The following is a 26,013-nucleotide window of genomic DNA, read 5'->3' on the forward strand; positions in this document are numbered from 1 at the left end:
TCCCTTAGGCTCGTAGTTCTTGACGAGGCGGTTCCACGTGTCCGCGCTAGAAACACATCTTGTCAGCGTGTGAACAAGAGATTTGCTTACTCGCATCCGGATCGCGATCAACGCGGTCCTGTCCTTCTTCGTCCAGTCTTCTAGAGCCTTCTTTTCTTCTGTGGTCGGTGCCTTGGCGTCCTTTGCCGTCGGCTTGCCTTCTTCGATGACGTAGTCCCATAACCCTAACCCGTACAGCAGATCCTCCATCTGGACTCTCCAAGAGGGCCAATCCTCTACCCCGGTGAGAGGATCGATCCGGATCCTGCCGATGGCGTCAGCGGTTGACGTCGCCATGTGTCGTGACCAATAAGATAAGATATAGCAGTGGTAAGCGTAGTAATTCTCAGTTAGAGCTAAGCAGGGCTCATAACCTGTTAGAGTTCACACGAGAGAGAGAAGCTGAGAAGCAGGGAAGGATGATTGATCAAGGGAAAAGAAGCCGTAGCTTATATACATGATGTAGACTAGCAAAGCGTAGAGTAGAGGATCCGCATAATAGAGAAGGCGCTTGACAGCCTGTCAAGCGCGTGACAAAGGGTACAAAGACAGCGTGCCCGCAATATTCCAACAATACAAGAATTACCTTCAGTAGCTCTGAGGATGAGGATAGACAAAGGTCCTAAAGACATTCCTTACAGGCGCATATAATTTGTAAAATCGCCCTTGTGTAGGGATCTCGGAACGCGGCATTCCCTTAACTCACGTTCTATCCACCAAATTTGGGCCTTGCGAGAAGTGTGCGGAACATGAAGGCATAGCCGCTGGAGAGGCGGGTGCTTTCAATCCTGTTGTCGCAAAGCTCCCTGGCCCGAGGGTTAGCATCATGAGCCGGACGAAGATACCGTAACAGTCGCTCACGCGCGTCGAGCCTGCTTGCGCGTGTTTTGCTCCGCATCCCGGCTGGGGCGGCCCTGTGGGTGCCTACTCTCTAGAGACAAAGCATCACTCCAACACATACTTTCATTTGCACATGATACCTCCGACCATCCACCCATGAGCTCCTGCCAGGAAACATGGTATGTCTGACCTGACCATGGTGGTAGGTTTACCGTGGCCGGTCCCAAACCTAGACACTCGTCGACGGCGAAGCAAACGCGTGCAGATGGACTCGACAGTGCGCGCGGCGAACGACTGCAGTGTGCAGTGTGCAGTGTGCAAACAACGGTACGACCCTGACCTTACTTGGGAGCTCCGAGTCCGCTGTGGGCGGACACTTGATATCACCCATATGGCACAGCGCGGGCCCGACGGGTGCGCTCGAATTTGAGTGATGTATCATGACGGAAATCGGTGGGCGTTGGGCCGAGTACTGGCAGAAGTGATTCATACTAAGTAGGTGAGTACACAACATCCCTGTCCGCTACGCTCGACGGCCGAGGCTCGCCCGCGTCTACACTGCCTTGTAGCATCGTCGGACTGTCTTCAACCTGCAAAGATTTGCTAGGGGCGGAGCTATTGCGCGTACGCTCTTGTAGCAACCTTGCAGACCGCTCTAGGTGGGATGCCATCTTATTGATATGTCGTAATGCTCCTGTATACGGCCTCAACAGCAGCGCCCATGCTAGACTATTCGCACCTTCAACCAAATCAACGTAGAATTTCTTGCTTGTTCCCACTTCACCGGCTCTCGAGTCGCTGTGAGGGGGTGTGTTTCGTGATGCCGAATACTCTGCCAGTGTCACAATCAATGTAACAGGCAGGTCTACCTTGACCGACAGGACAACAAGTATATTACATGGTGGATGCGCCGATGATATGATATGTATGTCGTATGTATGGGGTGAATGCTATGCGTAAGATGGGGACCCGGGAGAATAATACAAGGGATGCAAGAAACACAAAGACAGGCTTGGGGTCCATATCCCATCACCATTCGAATTCGCTATGGAAAAATCAATGTAAGCGACACGCCCTTCGAGGTGAGAATCTGTTTCGGCAGTCGCGTGGATTGAGGTTACCAGCCAGGACCGTTACAAGCGGTTTGACAGGCAACCCCACTCTCAGCACTCGGCGCGTTATTCAACGACGTACCCGGTACACTTAGCGAAGAGGTAATCCTTGCCGTTGACGTGAATCATGCCGTCCTTGAGCACGCACTTCCACTTATTCTTCACGCGTGCGACCTGAACAATTTGTCAGCACGGAGGATGACACCGCTCAAGGGAAAGGCGGATACGAACCTTGTCGTAAGTGCAGAACACAATGTCTGTGTCAGCGGTACCCCCCTCAATGCCTTCTTGCTCGTTATCCGAGTCCGAGTCATCGAGGTCGCTGTTGATTGCCTCAGAGTCGTCGACTTTCGGAGGTGATGAATTCAGCGACGGCTGGGGTAGTGAAGGATGAGAGGCCCTAGGAGCGTAGTTGTTCTGACTAGGCGGAGGCGAAGGAGACTCAGACGAAGAAGACGAGGGGCCGTCGACCTGAGGGATCCTCGATGTAGACGCTGACGCTGAGGGACCGTCGACTTGCGGAATCCTTGCCGCGACTGGCTGCGTAGCTACTGCAGGAGGATACCGCGCGGTGGGCGGCGGTGGGGCTTGTCCCGCAGCACTGGGAGGTCGGGCACCGTTGATAGGCGGATATGATGGCACTTGCTGGCCTGGCGCGACAGGACGAGAAGGTATTTGCGGGCCGGACAACGTAGGAATGCCGTACTGAGCCATGCTCTGGGGACCACTCAGCACGTAACGGCCGTCCATAGGTTCTGTCTTGACGTGTGGTTGAGTGGCCACTTGCATAGGATGCGGCGGAGGCGCGTAGGCCGTGTGCGGCGGGTAGTGCCCGTGCTGCATCGTATGCATGGGGTGCGGAGGGTACGCCGTATGGGCAGGCGCAGGTGCTGGAGGTGGCGCTGGGGGCTCAAAGTCGGCCACATGGGAAGCGATGACCTTTGCTTCCCATTTCTACACGGCGGAGGAACAGCTGGGTGAATCAAGAATTAGGAACGTATACGAATAGCATACTTACGCTCTGAAGCTCAGCAAGGACCTCCTCAGACACGCCAAAGTCATCGAATTCCGGCTTTATATTGGCGATCACGTCGTCGATGACGGCGCGATAGATAGAGGGCTCATCGAGGGATCCAATGTCATCGGAGGAACTAGTTAGAATACATGTCGGGTGAGCAGCTCACCACAATCTTATTCGACATCGCACAGCTACGCTCCTAGGACCGTCGACAACAACGAGCACTACAGCGGGGCCACGGGTGGTGGGAGGAGGGGACAAGGAAGAAGCATTTATAGAAGGTTGCAATTGAGGGAAGAGATGAACTCCGGTTCGAACTCCGCCGGGTGATATGGTTCCCGCGCACGGGCCACCTGTAGGCCTAGTGACGTCAGCGACCTGAAGGAAAGTTAACACAGCATTGGAGACCGGCATCACAGGCAGTCTAATACTTAGCCATCCATGTCTCTCATGGCCCCATAACATATGGTGCTCCAAGGGCACTAGGGCTGTTGGTGGCTACTTGGAACACCGGACTTCGTGCACATGCCTGCTGCCCCACTGACGTAGGCATGGGTTGCTAGACATATAATCCAGCGCGGTTCGCCTCGGGTCTTTAACAAACACGCACTCGTACAACTTACATTCTCTCAAAGGCAAGTCGCATACTCGACGCCTGCCCTCGCTGTCACGCTGACCCGGAGATTCCTTATTGTGTAGTCATGCCTCTCTTCCATTCCAACGTTCAGCGCACTCCTTCCCCGCCGCCGGCGCAAGCCACCTCTCCCTCTCGTGGTCGCGGTGGCCTCTTTGGGCGCCGTGCTGACTCCCCAGAGCCCTACGACTCAAATGGCAATGCCTCCGTGCGTTCTGGCTCGACCCGATCGGGAGGCGGCTTCTTCAGCCGCCGTCGGTCGAGCTCGTCGGACCCGAGTATGCCCGACCTCAAGCACGACCCTTCCATAGTCGCGGCACGCCAGAAGGTCACCGACGCAGAGGCTGCTGAGACCGCCGCTGATCGCGCCTTGAACGAGGCCAGGGCTGCCGTCCGAGGCGCCAAGGAACAGGTCCGCATGCTCGAGCAAGAGGCTTTGGAGGAGTGAGTCTTCGCTGACCTGTCACATACGTCTATCTATTTACTGTGCATTCGCAGAGCCCGCCGGGCCAGAGCCAAGCAGAATGAAGCTAAGAGCATCAGGAAGAGCACTGGTCGTCTCGGTCGCCACGGTTGAAGAACTTCTCGCCTTCTAATCGGTTCATCATCTCGCCAACCCCCTCTATCCCAACTCTACTTCTCCGCTACTATACCCCTCTCACAGCGCGGACACTTGCTGTTGTAATAACATATACTCCTTCTTGGTCCTGACTGGGAAGTATACCCGCCCTACGTTTCCACCCCATTGTATCAGATCCCCTCGCTTGCGATGTACCACTACGTGTACCCTTTCGTTATTGAAATCAATGTAAACCAGCTTTCCCTCATTGTAAATGCACGTCCAGGGGGCAGAGATGTGCTTGACCCCAGGACCCCGAAAGTCGGCAGCGGCGATTCCTTCCAATGGCTCAGGCTTTCTCTCTATTTCAGCTTCCAGAATTCTGGCTTTACGGATTTCTACAATGCCTAAGTTATGACATGCAATCGGTAGGGAAACCATAGACTCTCTCACGCTTGAGCTTAGCTTGACCCCCGGTGTCATCAGTCCCTCGCCCATCTCTGCCAGGGGGAATAGTCACTTTGATTGACGTCATGAGTCTGGCAGTTGAATGAGCGCTTCAATACGGGGGATCTGCCACAGAGCCAAACAGAGCCAAAGCATGATCGTGGTAAGGTTGGCCCAACGAAGATTCGACCCCATCACGTGATTATCACGTGAGCTTGCGAGGTCCCTCGCTGCTTTCCCCTCCCTCTGCATTGAGGAAAAAACTTGGATAGGCGGCATGTATGGTACCACAGAGCCTATAGCTCAATTTTATACGAGCCGATACCCAGAAATCGCAGTGGAGGGGCGGGACACGGACAGTGTGACAGGCGTGACGGGAGGTGTCGAATCTTCGTTGGGCCAACCTTACTGAACGCCAGTCAGACCCGGTGACGACCAGCAGCGGCCACGACACCATGAAGGGACTCTTCATTCCTCTGTTGCTCACTGGCCTCACTCAGGCCGTCCGAGTATACCTGCATCCGGGCCCTCATGTTCCTCCTCGCCTACATGCCTGCACCGCCGGCGCAACCCTTGCCAGACATCTCGATCTCGAGCGGTTCGAGGATGCTGCACCTAACTTCAGAGAACAGGGGTTATTCGTCGGCCGTGGCTTCGGTACCGGGATGCTTTTGACAATCAGTGAGGAAGATGCACGAGGTACGTCCTACACTAGCCATGCAGCAAGTAGAGTCGGAGGGCTTGACGGAACAATGGCAGCGGTGATCCCCCACTCCCTCAAGAAGTCCACATTCTCCATCTCCCCCACACCCACCGCCGACTCCCTTTCCGTCCTCATACCCACCTACATCGACCGCGCTCATCACGTGTACTCTCACGTCTATGAGCCGACCATACCTTTCGCGCCCCACGAAAGTACGGCGGCCTCCCTGCAGGTCTTTGCCGACTTGAAGGACTTCCTCGAGGGCGACTACCCTGTCGACCGCTTCGCCGCCTTCGATTTCACCTCCCTCACCGCGTCCCTCAAGGCCGCCCCCGAGACAGACCACGAGCAAGTGCACGAAGCCCACAAGGTTCTCCGCGAGATCCTCAAGGACCTCGCGGAGCGTGACGACGTCAAACTCGCCATCGTCTCCGTCCCCTCTTCCCACTCGCACCATTCCGGCCGCACGCACGGCCACAGTAAACGCCAGCCACAGCAGAGCCCGCTGCCGCTGCCGCGCCCCGGAGAGCCAATCGCCGCGATCTCGACGTGCCACGCGAGCGCGGAGACGTGCGGGAACGCGACGGACGCGTGCAGCGGACGCGGTGCGTGCGTCGCGGCGACCAAGGCGGGCAAGACGTGCTTCGTGTGCGCATGCAGCGCGACGACGGACCCGAAGGGCAGGAAGGAGCACTGGGCGGGGAGCGCGTGCGAGCGGCAGGATGTGAGCGGGTGCGTTGTCTGCTTTCTGCGGTGTTGTTGCTGTTTTTGCGGGCTGGCGCTGACGATGGCGTGCGGACGACAGGCCATTCGTGCTCCTTGCCGGGACGACGATCACGCTGCTGCTGCTCATCGGGGGGTCTGTTGCGCTCCTTTCGGGCGTGGGCGAACAGCAGTTGCCGAGCACGTTGACTGGGGGTGTGGCTCAGCACTCGCGGTGAGCCGGGGTGTGCGTATTGTAATCTTGCGTGTAATGTCATCCGGAACAAGGACTTTTTTGCTCCCTTCAACGTGAATGCTGGACACCGAAAGGAACTAGGAACATCGCCGCCTTCTTCCCTTGTCTGCCCCGGACTAGGCTCTTGTATAGAGGTTGGTTGCCTGCCAAGATTTTCCTTCCCCTGCAGTCGTCAAGTACCAGTTTACGCGATCGTTACTCTCCGAACATTATGCGGGAGTCCTTGTTCTCGCCTTAGGCGGTATCGTGACATGGAACTATAGATACAAACTGTTACAATTCAGTACATAATCTATTTTAACTAACGGCCAGTGCTGTCGGCATGAAGGTTTCAACGCGGATATTGGAGATGTGAGGGTATAACAACAGCGAAAGTAGAGAAACGAGATAGCGAGGGTATCAAGAGCAGGTCTTGATGAGAAAGTTGATCAGATGCGAACGTCGCCTCCGGAGCCGTTTTCTCATCGTCTTGATCGTCAGGCCCCCAACGGCCTTCTCAAATTCCTCCATGACCTCGTCCATGGGCGGGCGTCTTCCCGGGTCGTCATGGACCATTTCCGCGACAAGGTCGCTCATGAAGTCCAAGTTGGAGTAAAGCTAGAGACATGTACGAGGTCAGTTCCGGACTGACGCATCAATGAATGAACAGAGAAGCGTTGCCTGAATGAAGTCTCTCTTTATCAGATTGCCTAAACAGTAGACGTCTATGGCGAACGGGTCATGCAGGCCGAGGAGCCCCTCCCGATACTCTGGGATTGACATATCCCCACCTACGTATGGAAAGGCAAGTAGCTCCTCGTTGGGATCGTATGCTTGAGAGGCCGGAGATAGCGTGACGTAGTATTGAGGCCAAGGACATTCGGCAAGCATCGCTATGTGGCGTGATGTGTAGTCTCTAGGATGGGATTGAGCTGATGCGCGAAGGGACAGAGGCGACTCGACGGACCTATGAGCAATATAGTGTCGGTGTAGAAATAACAACCCCTGTAGCAAAGCACCGACAGCTTAGCCAGAAAGGTACCCCTGACCCCAGCAAAGACCTCCGTACCTCGAACAGTTGTCGGAAGAGGTCGATGGCTTCGCCGACCCGCTTGAAGGTCAGTTCTTGATACCTCAGGAGAGGGGGCATCACAGGGCGAGTATTACTGTGAGTTTGGCAATGAATAAGATCGATGGGATAGCAGTGGTTCCATGGGTCATTTGAGTATGGGGGTAATGAAAGGCTCCTGGCTAAAGTATATGTAGAGGACTCGGGATGCGATGCTGCACTGCACCCGTTCCGTCTGTCTATACATGCACATGCCACCGGTACGTCCTGATATGCGAGATACTATGGGTACAAAAAAGTGCAATAATAACGGACGTACATACCATGGAGGTGTCGCCGAGTAATGACGAATCTTCAGAATCGCTGACGTCCCTCGGCCATTTCTCACTAGTCTTCCACGATGTTTCGTCGACATGGCCCGATGTAGCCATCCGAATTTCGAGCTCACTAGCCCTGAAGAGCATCGTGTCCGCTGAGTGCTTGTCTAGAGGTGAAAGGGGCGTCGGTCGAGTTGAAGCACGTTGGACGCGCCCTCTTACGCTATATATCATCTGAACTCGGAGGAGGGGTATAACAAGGGAAGCCTTACAACAGTAGGTCAGGAGCAGGTACAATTGTTCGTAGTTCCCATCGTTCAGCGCCAGGCTGATTGCGCGCGGAACAACCCCGCGGACAGGACAACGGCTACAACGCCACCAGCGCCTGACCGTGCGTTCACAATAATGCCCGCTTATTGAGTCGTCAGGTTCTGGATAACAGGTGCACAGTGAAGCCTATAATTGGATAGACCATAACATACCGAAACACAAGAATTCTTCGGGCATATCCCTGAATGATGTCAGGTCCCGTCGTAGTCGAAGTGCACTCGGCCGGAGAGTGCTAAACTCGCGGGCGATGCATATATGCGGGCAGTGTCCAGTTAACTTAGCATGGGATTCGAGTTTTGGGGATACGAAAATAAGAAATGCATGACAGTGCACATAGGAGGTTAGATAGCGAGGCTGGATTAATGCAGGACCCGGATTTCGAAAGTGGTCGTTCGCGTTCAAGGTGCGATGCCACAAGATGGCGCCTCTACAACCGCCTATGCCGGTCCGCGGAGCCGGTAGCATTCTTGGCCAAAGATAGGTTGTCAGTCTCGTTCTCCCATGACTCCAATTGCGGAGGCAGAAGTCGACCATTCGACTTCTCCCGAGCAGACATGTTTGCTGTGTAGATATTGAGACCCCAAGCACACAATCCAGAGAAAGTTCCAAAGAACGTGCGCAATGCCATGTTATTGAACTGAATACCAACAGCAAGTAAGTCAATAACGAGGGTCATACGGAAGCCACATCCAATGCAATGCGATCAGAGTTCTTGGGTGGAGGTATACGTGTGTAGTGGTCGTGTGCGCACATATTTGTACATAGTCCGCTGGCGTTGGCAGAAAACCGAGATGGTTTTCATTTCGCAACCATACTGCGCGACAGGGGTATGCAAATCTTTCTTCTCCTATTTTCTGTGTCGTAATACTCATCATACCGTGACACGGCGCGTTTTGCGCTTAAGAGAGCTTCGCGAAGCCGACGGCGTCGTCGTCGAAGGAGAACGCGGTGTAGACGTTCTTGATGAACGAGTCACCGAGCAGCCAGACGTTGCTGCCGAGGCCGAGGTCCTGGCCCGCGAGGGCGCCGACGCACTTGCCGGAGCCGCTCTCGGTCTCACCGAGGCTAAGGCTGGAAGAGAAAGGAGGGGCATTCAGCGACTGCACGATGCGCGCGCCACGGTATAGAAGTCGAGACTCACTTGTCGGAAGAGATCGCCCACTTCTTGCCGCCCCACGAGAAAGCAATGGTGGGGGGCGAGTCACAGGGGTAGTAGTAGTAACCCTGGGAGGAGTCGTACACACCCGAGCCGTCGACGGCCGCGTAGACCTTCTTGACGGCAGAGGGCGGGCCGTACAAGATGGTGGTGCCGGTGTCGATAATCGTCTCAATGCCGGTGACGACCGACTCGCCGTTCACGTACGTCTTCGCGCCCGTGAGCTGCCAGAAGCCGGTGGATGTGTCAACGTCGTGGTACTCGAGCGAGCCCGAGTAGAGCTCGTCGTTGGTGCCGCCGAGGTAGAGCTCAGAGCCGGAGGAGGCGAGCTTGAAACCGAAGACACCCTCGGAGACAACACCCTGGTCAATCGCGGTGTTGAAGAAAGGGTCCTGTAGTGAGGGAGGTGAGCGCGAGCATAGGGAAAACAAAGTGCGTGATTTCGTACCGCGTTGAGGTTGGAAATGGCGGGGTAAGCGAGACCGAGGATGCCATCAATGGGATCGGAGCTGAAGGAGCTGGAGAGCGTGGTCACGGGCGAGAAGGTCTGGGACTTGACCTTGACGCCTGCGACGGAAACAGTGTCGGTGTAGACGGGTCCCGAGACAGTCGAACCATCGCCGTACTGGATAGAGAACGAGCCGCTCTTCTTCTTGGACGAAGAGGACGAGCTCGCTTTGTACCTGTTCTTGGACTTGCAGGTTGAGCTGGTGCAGGATGAGCTGGGGATCCAGAGGTCAGAGGAGCCAGTGTCGAAGTCGATGAGGAACTTCTGCGCGGGGGTGCCGATGGAGATCTTGCCGGCCCACTCCTCGTCGTTGTCTTCGTCGGTGAGCGACTCAGACTGGCGCTTGGCGAGGTGGTCGGGGAGCACAGCGAGGGGCTTAATCTCGGCGCCCTCCTTGAAGACGTGTGTGCCCACGTTCTTCTCGAGGTTGATCAGGTTCGCACGGTGCTTGCTGCAGGGTTGAGGCAAGGCGAGATGACGGGCTCATCAGCTCTGTTTGTCTATGTCACCGACAGCATGAATGTCGGAACACTTACTTGAGGGTTTTCACCGACTCAATGATGGCCTTGTCGTGGTTGAAAGTACCATCCGCATTAGTGAGTGAGGAGCGCTTCTCGAAGGGAATGCGAATGCCCGTCTTGGTGGTGACAGGACTCGCGGGCGCCATAAGAGCGAGAGCGACGGTGAGCAGCGTGGCCTTGCAGAACATGATGAACGATGTCAGAAGAGAAGGCGTGAGCCGAAGTCTTCAGTGAACTGCAGGGAACAGGAGGAGATGTCCTGGTAAAGAGCGGAAGGGTTGGCTGGTCGGTATTTAAGCAGTTGGGAGATGGCAGAAAGCCTGAGGAGAGGCCGTTGGATAGGTAGAACGGCAGTGCTCCACATGGTGCGTCGGCTAGACAATTCTCGCTTAGATGAAAGAACCGCGGTTTGTCAACATGGTTAGTTCGTTGTTACCGCGCGAGGCACTTCGTTTCACAGCACATCTGCCCTGTCGGGGCGACAAATGCTGATGGAGGCAGCATGGGAGAGGCAAGCACGCAGCGCCACCTTGCCTGACCGAATGTGCTCACCATATGGGGTGTCATACGCAGGCCAGTGATCTGACAAGCCACAGTGAGAATGATAACGAGATATCCGCGACCCGGACACCTTCCTGGGCGGTCGAGAACCGTTACAGCGTCGCAATGGATGTACTTCAAGGTCCAAGACGGTCACGCATTCCTCCCACGTGGCCCGCCAGAACGGGGGGAGATCCATGATCACATGGCGGCGCTGTCTACGAGACGTCGGGGCCGCAGACAGGCTTGCCGCCGGCCTTGTGCCAGACGACCGTCTCACTCCCTGATTCTAATGCCTACACGCCCTGCTGGGCTTGCAGAAAGACGGCTGAAATTCCATCAATATGCTCAACAAGTTCTGTCTTAGGTCCTTCACTAGTTGCTGCGGTCGTAGTAGGCGAACAGCCTTGATCTCCAGGTCCTAGAGGCCGCTTCCTTGCAACATTGATGCCTTCGTGAGGATTTGGCAGGCATCGGCAAGAGTCATGATAAGACAGCAAATCACGCGCGGTCTCGGAGGTAGCATGACAGGCGATGCCAATATAGTGGCTACGAGGATGATCTGCAGCATGGACGACCAATCAAGACCGCAGCCTCAGTCTGGCCGCTCTTGCCTATCATACCGACGTGAGCGACATGGCTGATCCGGGTACGACATCCTTCTCCTTCTCCTTCCCAGCCATCCCTCAACCTTCTCTGAAGCAGCTCAGCTCAACAAAATGGTCACAAGGCTCGGTATGGCTCGTACGTTGCTAGACACGTCTTGTCTACTTCTGCTCGGGACCCAACCCACTCGTGACTTAGATAAGGCGGCCTTGCGACGCCCAATCATGCGTAGACGGCCAGCGTATACGCCATGGGCGCGACCGGGATGCAGCACCATCAGCCCTCTTCAGGGGTTCTCTTGCCGCCACCAGATCAGCCGCTTGGAGAGGCTGCATGCACGCAAGGAGCATATGACGACGCGTATACTCTGCGACCGCCCTGTTCATGTGGTCGAGAATGCGTCATTACACGCCGTATCCTTGCACTTTCGAACCTTCCGAGCGCAAGGCATGTCGGGCGAACCGCAGTCCTTGCTGTTCATCCACAAGAATTGACGGTAGACTTCTGTCGACCTCGCCGTGTTCTCCCCGTCTACCATAATTCGGAACGCAGCTAAAATTCACTCCCTCTTAACCCATACCAGGCTCAGGTCAGGCTGATATGTATGGCTTATGACAGGGTATCGGTCAAATCAGCGTCTGGGCCCCGGTCCGCGAGCGCCGGAAGGACGTCTACAGACCCTCTGCGGTGCTATGGGTTTTCAAGCACGCCGGCCTACCCACAATAGTCACTGATGAAGCATCCTTTGTGTCTCTTCTGAGGCTTCTATGTGACCAATAGTGCAAGGAGAGACCTATAAACGCATGCGTCTTGTTTTGGCCCTAACAGGCTATGGGGGTCAAATTCCCCTTACCCTGACTCGGTGAAGCCAAAGTCCCAGGATTTTCAGAGCTTATCGGTTGCCAGAAATATTGGTTACAAGAGTGTCGACGGTATCTGACAACGCTACGCCGATAAGTAAATACCTCAACAGACACAATGCACAGCTTAGTAGTACAACCCGATGCATGATGAATGGCAGCGATCAGAAGAGCCTGAGATTGCCGCGACGTCTTGGTCCCGCAAGGTCCCGTGGTCGAGCCGGGGTCGCTCCTTGCGCCGCGTCCACGGTCCCTAGAGGTCGCCTCATCCTCGAGTTTGGCAATGGTAGCGTGCTATGCACTCGTTGCCGTACTCCGTCTTGACGTGCCTTGGGAGGGTTTTATCAGGTGGCGGAGAGTACACATGATGCTGCTCTGACGTCTCACTTGCTGTACCCGTCATCGGCAGCTGTAGTCAGTTTGCATGTCTATGACGCAAGAAGATAAGCAGCAAGGCAACCCAGGGCGATCTCATTATGTATGTGTCAGGCAGCTGGATGAGCACTGCACGGTGCAGGAAGCATGCGTGTAGGTAGCGCTGTTTCCAAAGCATGCCAACGTCCATGCTGTCCTACTATGATGCAATCACATGGGTATCCCGAGCGGCATGACGGGATTCCACGACGCTTCTACCCGACAGAATAGACCGAGTGAGATAGACTCGCACCTTTGCCACAAGACGTCTCATGCAGGAGCTATTCCAGAACCGACACTCCCCAAAGCATCATATTCATCGACCATAGAAGTACAACACTGATTCGTTGATGAACCCGAGCCGGAACCGTTCTTTCCACAAGACATCAAGGAACATCAAGCATAAGCACACCTTCCGCCCGTTGGATCCAAATCCTTAACGCCCCCTCTTCCATTCGAGCGCCCCCTGACTCGGTCTACTGGTGCTCCTCGAAGGGGTTCTCAACATACTCAAGATCATCATCCTCGTCGCTCGGTCTTGTGGCCGGCGGCGAGTTCGTGTTCAGGAGAGAAACGGGGCGCTTCGGCAGGAGCCCAACCTTGGCTACGAGCCTCTGTCAGGACGTGCCTACCAACAAGATGTCAACGAAAGACGCCTCACCAGGGTTTACGGGGCTGCCGCTGCTTGTGGGAGGAGGGCGGGGAATGTCCGAAGACGGGGGCGTCGACGGGGATGCTGAGAGGCCTAAGCCTGTATTCGACTGCTGTGACGCGGGTGTAGGGATCGACGACGAGATCGCCGGGGGCTGGCCTGCATCACCGACCATCAGCGGGATTAGAAGAGATTGCGATGGCCATGCTCACTCCGCCGCGCGGGCTCCTCGACATCATACCCATGCAAGTCGGCCGGGTCGTGGACTGCGGACCTGGTAGCCTGAGCAGGGACCGCCGAGCCGAAGTACTGCTGCTGGTAGGCCTCAGAAGCGGTGTGGCGATCCAGGTTCGTAGGCGGGGCAGAGCCCCACTGGGGAGGGGCAGATGCACTCGACGCTTGGCCGGCATTCGCAGTCCTGTAACGTCTCATTAGACAATGACTGGAAAGGGGCGGAGACGTGACACACCTAGACTGCTCGTACTCGTTGATCTTCGCCTTCACGCGGGACACGATCGAACTGAACGTCCGCTTCCCGCTCTCCGCGATCTGCCCCATCGTGCGCTGGAACTCCTGGAATTGGTCGCTCTGTTCTCCGCTGTTATTGGAGCCCAGAGGAGCCCCAGGTTGTCGCCGTGCCTGGTACGGGACGTCCCCTTCGGTCCGTCGGGGCCAGGATTGCCCACTCGCTTGCTGCTGCTGATGTTGTTGTTGATCCTCGAGCATGAGTTGGCGAGCGAGCTGCTCGTCCAAGTCCAGCGAGGGCTCTGCCTGGCATCATGGATGCACAAGCCCAAAACGCAAACGACGTATTTGATGAGGATAGGGTCGGCGACGTCAGACGCAGGATCAATGTCATTGCATTCATGAACGCACCTGTCGAACGGGCTCTGTCGTTGACACATACTCCGGGTCGCTCATTCCCAGCAGAACGTCCAACGCCCTCTCTTGGTCATTGTTCACGGAATCGAGTACAGACTGCCTGCAAGCGATGTGCGTGTTCACTCAGCGATGAGTCCTCGGCTGCCCGAAGGCGACACTTATGCAGTGCCGAGGGGTGACTGAGTAACTCACAGTACGGTAACGTCGAAATCGGGGAACATCGCGCGCAAGGACTGCACCTGGGGGCTCACGCGTTCCTCCTGCGCCGCGGCATCGACTCCCTGTGCGCCAAGGCCCTCTGTGTTTGGGGCGTTAGTGCCCATGGAGCGCTCTACGGGCTCCGGCCTTGGAGGCAGGCTGGGGGTGTCGTCAGCCTGCGCTACAGGCTCAGGTTGGATGTCGAATGGGTTCACGGAGGCGTTTTGTGAGAGAGAAGGTTGTTCTTCAGGAAGCTCAGAAGTAGCTGAGCTCCCATGACCGGCAGCGTCCGCGGTAGCATTGTTATCAGCCGATACCGGCGATTGCGCAGCGGTCTGAGCGTGGTCGTCGGGCCTGACAGCGCTTGCATTGTCGCCATAGGCTGGAAGGTGATCATCTACAGACATGGTCGCGAGCAGGAGGCGGGACGGCAAGCACGCAGAGACAGAACCGTGGAGGTAAGGGAGAGAGTAGTGTATTATATACGCGCAGTATGGTGCCAACTGCGCTCAAGCTCTTAGTGGCGGTCCCTTAGAGCTGTTAGCTCGGCGTTAGCCGCAGCGTCTACGAGAATGTATATACATAGACGGTACATCCGAATATCGAGTCAAGTACAACACCAACTGTGCACCGGCTCAGTCTGAGGATACGTGTACTTGGAACTATACACAGCGTCTCGAGGTGGTCTTGGCGACGTTTGCTCGTACTGCGCATCCCGCCCCTCTGTCAGCAGCATGCTGCGCAAGCTTCCAAGACCTGAATACCATCTATCTGTCCCGCCATCCGATCCATACCTTGGGCACTTCGTCGGAAGCAGTAAAGATCCCTTGTTATATTCGTGCTCATTCCGAGTCTCACTGTTCGCGGCTGATGTCCTCACATGAAAGGCTTGGACACTCTGCCTGGACACCAAGACCGCATCTATGCAAGCATCAAGGCCAGGAGGGCACGTTGTTCTCACGGCCATGCTCCCCAACCTCTGCCATGTCGTAAGTACCTCGCGCGATTGAGCTCCCAGCCTTGGATCGTATTACGATTTACTGGCTCACCTCGCCCTTAGTCGTGATGTATGCCTGAGCCCACCGTTTCGTCGGCATCCACAAGACTCAGCTTCAGCACATGATCAAATAGCGAGCACTTTCGTCTGATGAGGTGAGTACCGCTGATAACGCTTCAGCTGCTGCTGACCTACAGTCGAGGCGGAAACCTATAGGTTCATGCAAGAGCAAGGTCGAGACCAAAGGTATCGTTCTGAGGCGACCGCAGGACACCTTGCCACATCCCTGGGAGGCCCTAAGGTGTAGTCGCCTGCGGATGACTTGCAGACTCATCGGCGACACATGCGGGACTATACACGCACGGAAGCCAAGGGACTCACCGCGTGCGACAACGTACCTGGATCCTCTGCCAGTAGACACGCCGCCGGCGAGCGCGAACGTTACTGCTGGCCTGCGGGGTTGCACCGCCGACAGCAAGTCTATGTGTGTGGTCAACTTGAGCGTACCCTGTCCTTCACTTCCAGCTGCCAGCGTTACGTGCGGATGACCCGAGCACGACATCGCCCCCGCTGTTTCACAACGTCTCCGCCTGCACGCATATTGTCGCATCCCCGATCTGGCAGTCTGAGCGCGCTGGACGTGCTGGGTTCAGGCTCTCGAGACTGCTGGGCTTGTGTTAGACGGGTTCGGGTCGTATACAAGTTGTGACGCGAGCAGCGAATGCACAACGGTCTGAGTCGCAGTGGTGAAGTGATGGCATCGAGCTAGAGAGGCGAGACGCGACGGACGTCCGGGAGGGCAGAACAAGTGCACACGAAGTTGCGTTCGTGCGAGCTCTCTGCGGGACTCTTCTGTTCTGTCCACGCTGCACTGATTACTACACTACCTATGTCGCTCACGCAGGCTTTCTGTTCGGGACTCTTGAGTGCGGCACTGTGATCTTGATCGTCTGTGTTGCGAGCTCCGCCCCTCCGCCTCTGCTGCTACCTCAGCGTCTTCTCCTGTATCGACGATTGCCTCTCTACTGCAGTGAATACCACAATATCCATCTCTGTCTGCTATTATAGAGAGCCTCTTCTCGAGTCTTCGCACGCCGCTCGCCTCCCCCACATATCCTCCGGCTGCACTTAGCCACAGTCCCACGCGGCACTCAGGCCCTTCGTGCAAAGAGATATATATCTCTGTTGACTACTGTGCTATACAATGCGTAGCCCCCCAGCCCCGTTCCACGTTCCACATGGTGCGGAAATGATTCTGTCGAGGTCACAAGGCGCCATTTGGAGTATCGCCTCGAGGAAGCACAATCAACAGCAAAGACGGCGGGCGGGGAGGCGGCACAGGGAATCCTGCGATGTTGCAAGTCATCACCTTATCGGTAACATACGCATCCCACCCGGAAGGTTTGTCCTCGCAGGGGGAGGGAGTGCGGCAGTCCTGCTATATCCGACGACACGGCCACGCACGCGCTACCGGCCTTGGCCTCGTGTGCTCACAAGAGAGCACGCGACGTCAAGGATCCCATGCCTCACTCTGAGAAACACGACGTAGTCCTTGCGGATCGGAGCCTCCGACGCGGCGATGCTTGGAGTTCCGCTGGGAGGCCAAGTCGCCGACTAACGTTCAGTATCGATGAACCGCGCTCTGACATACAGAACTCGATTCCACGGATTTGAAAGGGAAGAGACACACCCGTCCTGCGTGGCTTTCGCGATCTAGCGGTCTCCTGACCTTCGGAGGTGTAAGGGAGGGCCTTCGACGCTGGCCTTGTTCCGAGGCCACGAGGCCGCCAACCCAGCCTTTCGGAACGTCGGCGCTGGCGGGAGCACGGAAGTCAGTCGGAGGACGGAATGTGATGTGTGTGTGCGGTCCTGAAAACTTGCACATCTGTCCACGTCGTGGTGAAGAGGAGAGGTAGCGCGAGCCTCGTGTCGCGTCACGCGTGCAGACGGTGCGTACGCGCGCTGGCAGGCACCGCTCGGTGCCGCGTCCGGAGGTGAGATGAGAGCCCGGGGGAGAGGAGACAACAGACCCAGTCCGACCGTGCCTCGTTGAAGATCGCCACCGGCCGCACGAGAACGATCGCCCACGGCGCGTGTGCGCACGCGAGCGAGTCCGACAGAACGAGGAGTCGAGGACGCCGGCGGCGACGCTGGTGCACGAGGCGGACACGAGGCGGCCGCGGGATCTGTTCTCACTGACCGTCGTCCCGCTGTCCTCCAGGCCGCGAGATGACATCACGCGTCAAATGTTATTGTCGTTGTTCCCGCAGGAGGCAGCTCGTCCTTGTCTTGTGCTCGAAGGCCGAGCGAACCGTCTGAGCACCACGCGTTGGTTGTGTCCGTCCCATCTCCGTGTTTTGACGATGCGCGCGAAATGTCGCCCGTGCCGCAGCTGCTGGCCCGGGGTGCGCGCAGTCCGATGCTCACCTGGCCTGAAGCGGAAGAGAAGTTGCCTTGGTGGGCTAGACGATGCGAACCTGATCGCTGTTGCGTTCCTTGCGCGCGACCGGCAGTCCTGGGAACGGTATCATACGATGGGCATTTAGATTGAACGCTGTTGCGATGCCTTCAATTTAACCGTTCGTGATTATGGAATACGGAATCGTGCAACGATCGTGTAGGATTAGATCCGACAGCAGCACTGGGCGTTGGTCAGGACAAGTTGCATACCGAAAGCATCTGTACGAGTAACTGCTGGGGACTCTGCGCTTGTCCTTATTAACCCAGGATAATCAACAGACTCCGGAGACCTCCGCACATGTGTCGAGGAGACCCAGACCTCGAAGTTATCAAGCTGATCGCTTCCCGACGGAGTCGTGAGTGCATTGCGGAGGATGGTGGAGGCGCAAGCACGGAAACAGAAACTCTTGCGTATCCTGACCTGCACGATAGGATCGGGTCTAGGATCATATACATATCGTGGATGTTTGAACACTGGTTCACGACGTGTCAGTCGAGAAAGAGGTCGCTGCAGGGAAGCCATCCAGACGAAGGACCGATCACCTTCGAATCATATGTAACCACAATAGTCCATGCTCGACCCTTCGCATGAAGGCGGAATCTTGGGGTCTCATATCACTCCGGGAAACATGCAAGTTGCCTTCTCCGGAGCTCATGGGGGTGGTGTCTGTTGTCTACATACAAGCCTCGAACCAAGGCGCACCGCACGTCGGACCACCTTGCAGTAGGCGCCCCTAGATCTCGTCCTAGAACGAAGTCAGCGATCTTGAACTCTCAATCCGTTCATGGCATGCTCCATATAAGCACGGTCCGCGTCATGTGCACTTCCATGGCAGACTTGGCTGCCCCGCGGACGTCACCGTGTCAGACGGCGCAGTTGTGGACGCGTCCGACGGAGTCCCGCATGCACGGAGGCGTGATGGTGAATCCGCACCATTCGATGCGCATCCCCGATGTCCCACGTAGGAGCCCTTCGGTTCGCACAACAGTCAGTGGCTGCGGTAGTCCTGCATTCCAAGAAGATGCCTCTGCACCCCGCGAGCTACCTACGTGTGCGAACGCAGAGTCACGATACCAGAGCATCGTTTGTGCGGGATCCGAATCCTGAGGCAACCGGGGATCGCCTTGGCGGCGGCGTCAATACACCGCCGCGGCATATTCGTGACGCTTCGATTTGGATTGGCACTGACGGTTTGGTAGCGCGTGGTCGCCGTCGGAGCTGCGAAGGATGGATCGATGCAGCGAACCCCCACAACCAAGTCCCTGCGGCACGGTCAAAGTTCAACACGATCAGCATGGCCGGAAACGGTCAACAGATCAAACCAAATACGCGCTGTATGGGACTGATCCTCCGGAGAGAGGGCGCAGCAGCCCGAAACTAAGAAGGAACCGCCGCGAAGCAAGGAGACTTACCGCAGGCCGCGCTCGCGGGATCCAGCATGAAGGTTACATTACGTGCTAGACGGTGGCCCGAGCTTCCGGCACGGCGGAATGTTCGGTGCTGCTGGCGGACTGGGTATATTGGCCGAGTCCGTTCTGTCGGGCGATAAGACGTGTCTACACGTCCTTCCTCCATACCTATAGCTAAGCCTACTTGGCTGCTTCTGCTGAGCTGTTGCGCCGCGCAGCTGTGTTCTCTTCCTGCGCAGGTGTCAGTGGTCGGCTGCAGTGCGGGCGGCCTGGCGGCGTATATGCACACGTTGGGCTTCCGCCACGTCAGAGCTGCAGCACCAGACTGACGAGGGCGCGTTCTGCATTGTCGAACTCAAGGGGGCTACTGCGCCATCGAGCTTCGGGACACGTAGACGTGTCCAAGAAGTGCCGAAAGAGGAGGGGATTGTGGACGGTTATGGCAAGTTGTCGGGGAGCGGAAGGCCCGAGTCGGCGCCGGGGCAGTGATTTGAAATGGGAGGGCGAGGGTGGGGCGATACGGCGGGCGGGCGTCGAGCGACAAGTTGCCTGTTCTGAGGAGGGCTTGCTGTAATGGCGATGGGTGCGATGGGGGATCGGGATCTGCTGCAGAGGAGAGGTGGCTGGCGATGGCGGCGGGCTTCGAAACGGAAATCCAAGGCAAGGCACAGCGGTCGCCCCGCACTCAGCCTCAGCTTGACTCACCCTGATTCTCTTCTCATTGCATAGCGGCGCCGCGGGGAGCGACCACAAGCAGTGTTCGCTATTAGCGATGCAATGTTGCCAATCGCTGCGGACGTGCACGCGCGCTACTGAACATCTCCCCCGTACATACAAGCCTATATAGGGGCAACCGTCACCAGGCCTTCACATCATCCCCTCAACCAGCCGCTCCAGCCCTGCATCCATACAAGACAGCCCGCATCTATCCCTACCCCTTCTTCTACTACTATCCGCTCCTCGCAATGCCCGGCAAGCACGTCCACTTCGTCGACGTCCCCTCCACCCCGCCCTCCTCGACCTTTACCAGCTCGACGCTGTCTTCCTCGCCTGGGCCCGCAACGCCCCCGCAGGTGTACTACTCACTACCATCGGCCAAGGCGAACGCCTACGCACCGCCGCACTATGCACCAGGCGGAATCTCACTACACCCCATCCTCGCGCGCCAGCTTGGCAACGCTACTCCCCTTTCCTGGGACATGACTGAGGCAGCAGAGTCCGCGCGTCCACGCCTGCCCTCAGCGTCGCACCACCTCACCAACACAATGGTATGCGAGCCTGCCACATACCCCGCGCTCTCGTCGCTCGTCGTTATGTGCGAGCACCTCCCCTGGGCCATCACCGTCGTCCCCACCCCGCACGCCCTCTGGGCCGCGCCGTACGTGACCGTCGGCGACGTCCTGCACACGCTCTACCGCACGCTCCGCCTCGGGGTGACCGAGTACGAGCTCGACGCGCTCGAGCCCGCGACGCGCGACCGCATCCACAGGGCGTACGTCTCGCGCTACCGCCGCATCGCGCACCCGCGCGACCGCGAGACCGAGAAGGCGAAGTACGTCAAGCGCGTCGACTACCTCTGCGACCGCACGTCCTTCCTCGGGCTCTCCCCGGTCCCGAACGGCAACCCGGCCAAGGGGCTCGCTCCCGGGATGGTGTGGGCCCTGCACGTCGCCAAGCACTGAGCGCGACCGCTGCGCGTCATCATCACCCACGGTGCGCGGGCCGCCCATTCCTCGACCGCTTCTCGCTTTCGTCGCTCTCGCTTTCGCCATTCGCAATCGCATTCGATACCCTCGCGCATGTCCCCGCGCCGTTGCCCGGCAACAGACGCGTCTCTTATTCTCCTCTCCACGGACACTGCAGCACCCATCAGCATATTCATCACCATCGCATAAACAAAACAAAGGACTGCTTCTCTTGTACAGCATAGATGTACCATACCCACGGATCGATACCCTCCCCCGTCGCCTCGCCCTGTCTCCCCTTCGCGTTTCCTTTCTTCCCATCTTGATGACCTGACGACCCCCCCAGACGACATATATAACATCAGCATTAGCCTTATTGTACTGTTTATTCGCTATCGTCATCATAACTATATCAGAAAGTACCAGTATCCTCTACGTTGTACATACCTCAGACCTCCCACCCCCGCATTACTTCCGAGTCCTCTCTCGCCATCAGTCCATCACACGCCGCCCCTCGCCTCCATTTCCTGCCTTCTCCCCCTTCTCGGGCTGTTCGCCCCACGATGAAATGATCTTAATGACATCTTTCTACGATTCTTTGATGTGTAGGCACGACTGAATGCATGCGTCGCACTGCGTTCAATGTCCATCGCATGATGTGTCGCATGAGAGCGAGACAACGGCTCTCAGGACTGTCTGTCGCGACCAAGGACCGCAACGGCGATTAGGTTCGCATTGTCTAGCCCACTAAGGCAACTTCTTTTCCGTATGAGGCCAGGTGAGCATCGGGCTGCGCGTGCCCCGGGCAGCTGCGGTATGGACGACGTCTCGCGCGCATCGTCGAAACACAGAGATGGGACGAGCACGATCAACGCATGTTGTTCGGACGGTTCGCTCGGGCTTCGAGCACAGGACGAGGATAAGCTGCCTCCTGCGGGAACAACAACAATAACATCTGACGCGTGATGTCATCTCGCGGCCTGGAGGCTAGCGGGACGACGGTCAGTGAGAACAGATCCCGCGAACGCCTCGTGCCCTCCTCGTGCACCAGCGTCGCCGGCGTCCTCGACTCCTCGTTCTGTCGGACTCGCTCGCGTGCGCACACGCGCCGTGGGCGATCTTTCTCAAGCGGCCGATTGCGATCTTCAACGAGGCACGGTTGGACTCTCCTCTCTCCCGGGCTCTCATCTCACCTCGGGACGCGGCACCGAGCGGTGCCTGCCAGCGTACGCACGCACTGTCTGTACGTGCAACGCGACACGAGGCTCGCGCTGCCTGTTTCTTCACCTCGACGTCATTGCCCCGCGAGGATCAGATGGAGGTCCGCGATCTGTTTGGTGAGTACGCGCACGGGTTACGGCAGGTGCTGGACTTAGTGTACGCGGCAGAATGCTGCCATTCTGCCGCTGCCATTCTGCCAGTGGCAATTGCCATTCTGCCAGCAGGGCTGCACTGGCAAATACTGGCAGATATATTTAGCGCTCATACCAGAAAACGGTCTTAGGGGTGGTTCCCGCGGGCTTTGCCTGAGTACTCATACGAAAGCCCTGTAAAAGTACTAGTATGTGACGGCTTCCACAGCACAGCGTTCTGTGGGCTCAGGACGATGCTGATTGCTCTCACCTTGTTCTTTGGTGAAAGTGTGACCGGCGCTAGAACAATGAGGAACAGCCTACGCCGCTCTTCATGCACTACACCCCTTCAGAAAGCTTTGAAGCCTCATCTGAGGCTGACTGGTAAGCTGAAAACGTTTTCAGGTACTCCCTAGGGCACTCTGATGAATGTATGTCAAGAGGAACTCACTCCAGACTCGATGTCTCTCCACTGAGGCGCTTAAATATTTGCCAGTTTCTGCCGACCATGGCAATTGCCATATTTGCCATATCTGCCGGCAGAACATTTCTGCCATGTACACTAGCTGGACTTGCTGAGGTGGACACCACACACACTCCGTTCCGTCCTCTCCCTGCTCCGCCGTCCCGAAAGGCTGCTTTGGATGCCTCGTGGCCCCGGACCAAAGCACAGCGCCGGCGTCGGAGACCCTGCCCTATGCCCTCGCCTCCGCAGGTCAGCAGGCATTGTCCCGAGCCCGCAAGATGACGAAGCCATGCAGGACAGGTCTGCCTTTGCTCTCAGGGCCGTGGACCTGAGTTCTGCATGTCAGCGCACTTCATCGATAACGTTGGTCGGCGACTTGCCAGTGGCCTCCCAGCGGCCTTCTAAGCATCGCCGCGTCGGAGGCTCCGATCCGCGAGGACTACGTCATGTCTCTTCTGAGTTCCGGAGCGAGGCGTGGCCATGGGAGACGTGCGTCTTGACGTCGCGTGCTCTCTTGTGATCACACGAGGCGAAGCCTGTATGTGGTGGTAGCGCGTGTGTGGCCATGCCGGCGAACATAGCAGGTCCGTCGCGGCACTCAGTTTCGCTACACTTGTGGTGCTGCGGGACGCGTGCGAGGACACCACGTCCGTACCGGCAGCCTTCGTTAGGGAGAGCAGCCCGTGTGTTGCGAAGTACTGTGCTGCTCCCCCAGCACAAGTTATCGATATGATGATGGCTGACAACATCGGAGGATTGCTTATGCCGCATTCCTGACCACCGTTCCGCTGTTCACCACGCTTGCCCGAGGGGATACTACTGCAAGTGGTGTCCCATGGCACAAGAGGGCTCGTCTCCGCGCCCCGCGGGGCGCGGGACGGGGCTGGAGGTTGTATACGTGAACGGATAGAGCGTGGTTAATCGCCGCTGAAGCCTCGAGCCCAGTGGTATTCGAAGAAACCGGCATAGGCGGGGAAGAGTCTTCCTTGGCCTCAGAGTGCGTGACGGAGAAGAAGACATCGGTACACTCTGCTCCCGCTGACGCTAGAGCATGACCTGGATATCGCGCGAGGCGGTGGGCAAAGGTTATGGTGGTGCTCGGTGACTGCTGGGTCCTGGCTGACAAAACGCCGTGTCTTCCGCGCGGGCGATGAGAACCGTCGCCTACGAGGTGGTAGAGTTTCCACCTCCTTGTGTGGAACGCCATCTGACTTCTGACCTCCGCGATAGGCGCACTAGAAGACAGTCGTTGAGGAAGCTCATTGAACGGCACAGCATTTGCTTGATCACCGCGCAAAGGATCCTGCGCTGACAGGACCTGCCAGAACGACAGGCATGCCAACGCGATGTATGGACAGTACTGCCCGGCTGCAAACTTGGTTGGAATGCTGCACGCTCCTCTGGCGATGTACCAGCGCGAATCCGCATTGTCATTCCTTGGCTGCTACCGCCGTGATGGAAGGGAACTCGGATGGTCGCTAAGCTACGTGAAGCCTCACGTCGTCGGTGAATTCGTCGTTGAACACACAATAATTCGACATAAGGAGGGTACGGTTCTGAGTATACGAATGACTACTTCTGGAACAGAGACTCAAGTCGCGCGGCGATGGGCCACAAGATTTGGCGTCTCTGCCCTATGTAAGACATATATTGGTATTGTACGTCGGAACTGTCTGTTCTCACTCCTTGTCTACGCATATTTTGGCCATGGACGAGGGTCGGTCAGATTGAAATCAGTATCCCCCTGTAAGCGATTGAACACACCTCGCCCGCACGATACCGGGTAGGGATGCGTTGGGTAAGCCAGCTCGTGGATTGGATACTGGTACGTCATGAGCGTGAGGTGCTGCGATGCACCCATTGAATATGATGCTCACGAGTAAGTGTAGAGAGCGAAGTTAGGGCATTCTCTAATTCTTCGTCTTCGATCTCCGGCTTTGCAGCTTGGGGCTTTTTGGACTGAGTGATGGGCTCCGACCCCTCTACAGGCATATCTTCCACTGAACAAGGGGCAGAGCCGTGCCATTGTCTTTCACAACTCTGAGGTGCATGCCAGTATAAGCGTACGGGAGGAACTTAGGCGAAAACGTACGGGACACTGAGAACGCGCTCCCCCCGGGTCAGTAGCATGAATCGACGCGGATAATTGGTTCGACTCCTTTAAGGACTTCATGGCGTGGTGGTTTCCATCGTTCACATCAGTCGCGACTGATGGGGTGCACACACAACCAGTCCTACGCACCAGTACTGGTTCGTTCACACATTCGAAAAGCGTATGCCCCAGGCGAAGGCACCATTGGCAGCGCAAACGACGGTATCCCTTGGGCTTGGTACATTCCCAGTGTCCGTGTCCCGACTCTTCGCAGTTCTTGCATATCCAGCTCTGCGTTGTGTCAACATCCACCGAGCAATATTGGGGGCCTTCACAACGACATACCTCGCGGCTGGTGCAAACGTTGCTGATATGACCTTTTTGGCCACATCCTCCACAGGTTCGGTCCTGAAAACGCTTGGGGCAGGCCTTCGACTCGTGGCCAGGCTCGCGACATTGGAAGCACACACGGTGTACAAGGGTGCACTCCGAAGGCAAGTGTTCGACTATGAACGGTATGAGCATAGCTATCCGACAACATCACAAATATCAGTAACTTACAGCTGCCACACTTGAGACAGCGTGTAGAGGTTCTGTTGTTGCGCGACATACTGGAACGATGCTACAGAGAGGGAAAGAGGCAGCGCCAGAAGGATCAAACTCAATTTCGCGGATGACGTACTCCTCTCACGGTCGATATAGCAGCGTGTCAGAAAAAGCGCTCCCCGAGTAATCACGCAAGGTTCAATATTTGTGGCACGAGCATCGGCCAGGCTTGCCATAATAACTTCACTGTGAGTGTTTCAGTATACTCACCTCGTCCACACGGAGCCCGCTAGCGGCGTGTTCCGTGAGCCAGCTGGTAAATTTAGTACTGTCGGTACGAAGTAGACGTGACGATCATGCGCACCCTTGAGCTTGGAGAGCGATATCAGTGCATTGTCAGAATCCTGGTCATTCTCCGTGGGAAATCATGGTGTCCTGAACTCCAGGGCTGACATAGATTGTGGCTTTCCAGATTGAGTGACGGGCTCGAAGCTGACGTTTTTGGGGAAATGAACTACGAACTAGGTGAGCCAATAGAGTCCTTTCGCAGGCGATTTGAAACCAGTGGAGTAGTTCACGGTGTAACCATACTGGAAAACTGACGTTCTGTCTCTTCCAATATCCATAGGCGCGTTGGTCGTGAAAGCTTTTGCCACGAAATCG

General features: G+C 56.8%; 8 protein-coding genes across 8 annotated transcripts; 3 read left to right on the forward strand and 5 right to left on the reverse strand.

Moving 5' to 3' along the window:
* Positions 1-4: 4 nt before the first annotated feature.
* Positions 5-3,655, reverse strand: DICSQDRAFT_184156 (TFIIA-domain-containing protein; the record flags this gene model as incomplete). Its single annotated transcript, XM_007371367.1, has 6 exons — positions 5-46; positions 91-304; positions 2,074-2,165; positions 2,223-2,945; positions 3,010-3,142; positions 3,633-3,655. 6 exons carry the CDS (start codon positions 3,653-3,655, stop codon positions 5-7), a joined length of 1,227 nt encoding a protein of 408 aa, XP_007371429.1.
* A 55-nt stretch (positions 3,656-3,710) lies between these two features.
* On the forward strand, positions 3,711-4,220 carry DICSQDRAFT_72812 (uncharacterized protein; the record flags this gene model as incomplete). Its single annotated transcript, XM_007371368.1, has 2 exons — positions 3,711-4,087; positions 4,142-4,220. The coding sequence occupies 2 exons, from the start codon at positions 3,711-3,713 to the stop codon at positions 4,218-4,220; spliced, it is 456 nt and encodes a 151-aa protein (XP_007371430.1).
* An 857-nt stretch (positions 4,221-5,077) lies between these two features.
* DICSQDRAFT_113841 (uncharacterized protein) lies at positions 5,078-6,293 on the forward strand (the record flags this gene model as incomplete). Its single annotated transcript, XM_007371369.1, has 3 exons — positions 5,078-5,348; positions 5,409-6,084; positions 6,158-6,293. The coding sequence occupies exons 1-3, from the start codon at positions 5,105-5,107 to the stop codon at positions 6,291-6,293; spliced, it is 1,056 nt and encodes a 351-aa protein (XP_007371431.1). The 5' UTR covers positions 5,078-5,104.
* A 370-nt stretch (positions 6,294-6,663) lies between these two features.
* On the reverse strand, positions 6,664-7,559 carry DICSQDRAFT_113843 (uncharacterized protein). Its single transcript, XM_007371370.1, has 4 exons — positions 7,359-7,559; positions 7,257-7,294; positions 6,971-7,205; positions 6,664-6,907 (listed from the first exon to the last, which is right to left on the reverse strand). Exons 1-4 carry the CDS (start codon positions 7,437-7,439, stop codon positions 6,710-6,712), a joined length of 552 nt encoding a protein of 183 aa, XP_007371432.1. The 5' UTR covers positions 7,440-7,559; the 3' UTR covers positions 6,664-6,709.
* Positions 7,560-8,904: 1,345 nt separating this feature from the next.
* Positions 8,905-10,378, reverse strand: DICSQDRAFT_72830 (acid protease; the record flags this gene model as incomplete). The annotated part of the gene is made up of 4 exons (XM_007371371.1): positions 8,905-9,076; positions 9,147-9,553; positions 9,610-10,116; positions 10,220-10,378. 4 exons carry the CDS (start codon positions 10,376-10,378, stop codon positions 8,905-8,907), a joined length of 1,245 nt encoding a protein of 414 aa, XP_007371433.1.
* A 2,708-nt stretch (positions 10,379-13,086) lies between these two features.
* On the reverse strand, positions 13,087-14,467 carry DICSQDRAFT_72823 (uncharacterized protein; the record flags this gene model as incomplete). Its single annotated transcript, XM_007371372.1, has 6 exons — positions 13,087-13,214; positions 13,272-13,416; positions 13,497-13,660; positions 13,730-14,029; positions 14,135-14,244; positions 14,337-14,467. The coding sequence occupies 6 exons, from the start codon at positions 14,465-14,467 to the stop codon at positions 13,087-13,089; spliced, it is 978 nt and encodes a 325-aa protein (XP_007371434.1).
* A 5,273-nt stretch (positions 14,468-19,740) lies between these two features.
* DICSQDRAFT_113850 (uncharacterized protein) lies at positions 19,741-21,431 on the forward strand. The gene is made up of 2 exons (XM_007371373.1): positions 19,741-19,869; positions 19,939-21,431. The coding sequence occupies exon 2, from the start codon at positions 20,175-20,177 to the stop codon at positions 20,889-20,891; it is 717 nt and encodes a 238-aa protein (XP_007371435.1). The 5' UTR covers positions 19,741-19,869; positions 19,939-20,174; the 3' UTR covers positions 20,892-21,431.
* Positions 21,432-25,029: 3,598 nt separating this feature from the next.
* On the reverse strand, positions 25,030-25,305 carry DICSQDRAFT_22727 (uncharacterized protein; the record flags this gene model as incomplete). The annotated part of the gene is made up of 2 exons (XM_007371374.1): positions 25,030-25,095; positions 25,150-25,305. Coding segments are annotated over 2 exons (222 nt in total), but the record flags the coding sequence as incomplete, so codon positions are not given.
* Positions 25,306-26,013: the final 708 nt, after the last annotated feature.

The sequence above is a fragment of the Dichomitus squalens genome (assembly GCF_000275845.1).
Source record: "Dichomitus squalens LYAD-421 SS1 unplaced genomic scaffold DICSQscaffold_100, whole genome shotgun sequence".
Lineage (NCBI taxonomy): Eukaryota > Fungi > Basidiomycota > Agaricomycetes > Polyporales > Polyporaceae > Dichomitus > Dichomitus squalens.

What these genes read in the sequence shown, in the direction of transcription:
- DICSQDRAFT_113843 (XM_007371370.1), bottom strand. Translation starts at nt 7,439, where the DNA reads ATGCCCCCTCTCCTGAGGTATCAAGAACTGACCTTCAAGCGGGTCGGC. An exon ending in TCTTCCGACAACTGTTCGAG is followed by an intron (nt 7,295 to 7,358) that starts GTACGGAGGTCT and finishes GCTTTGCTACAG; the next exon opens with GGGTTGTTATTTCTACACCG. An exon ending in CGACACTATATTGCTCATAG is followed by an intron (nt 7,206 to 7,256) that starts GTCCGTCGAGTC and finishes ATCCCATCCTAG; the next exon opens with AGACTACACATCACGCCACA.
- DICSQDRAFT_113850 (XM_007371373.1), top strand. Translation starts at nt 20,175, where the DNA reads ATGCCCGGCAAGCACGTCCACTTCGTCGACGTCCCCTCCACCCCGCCC.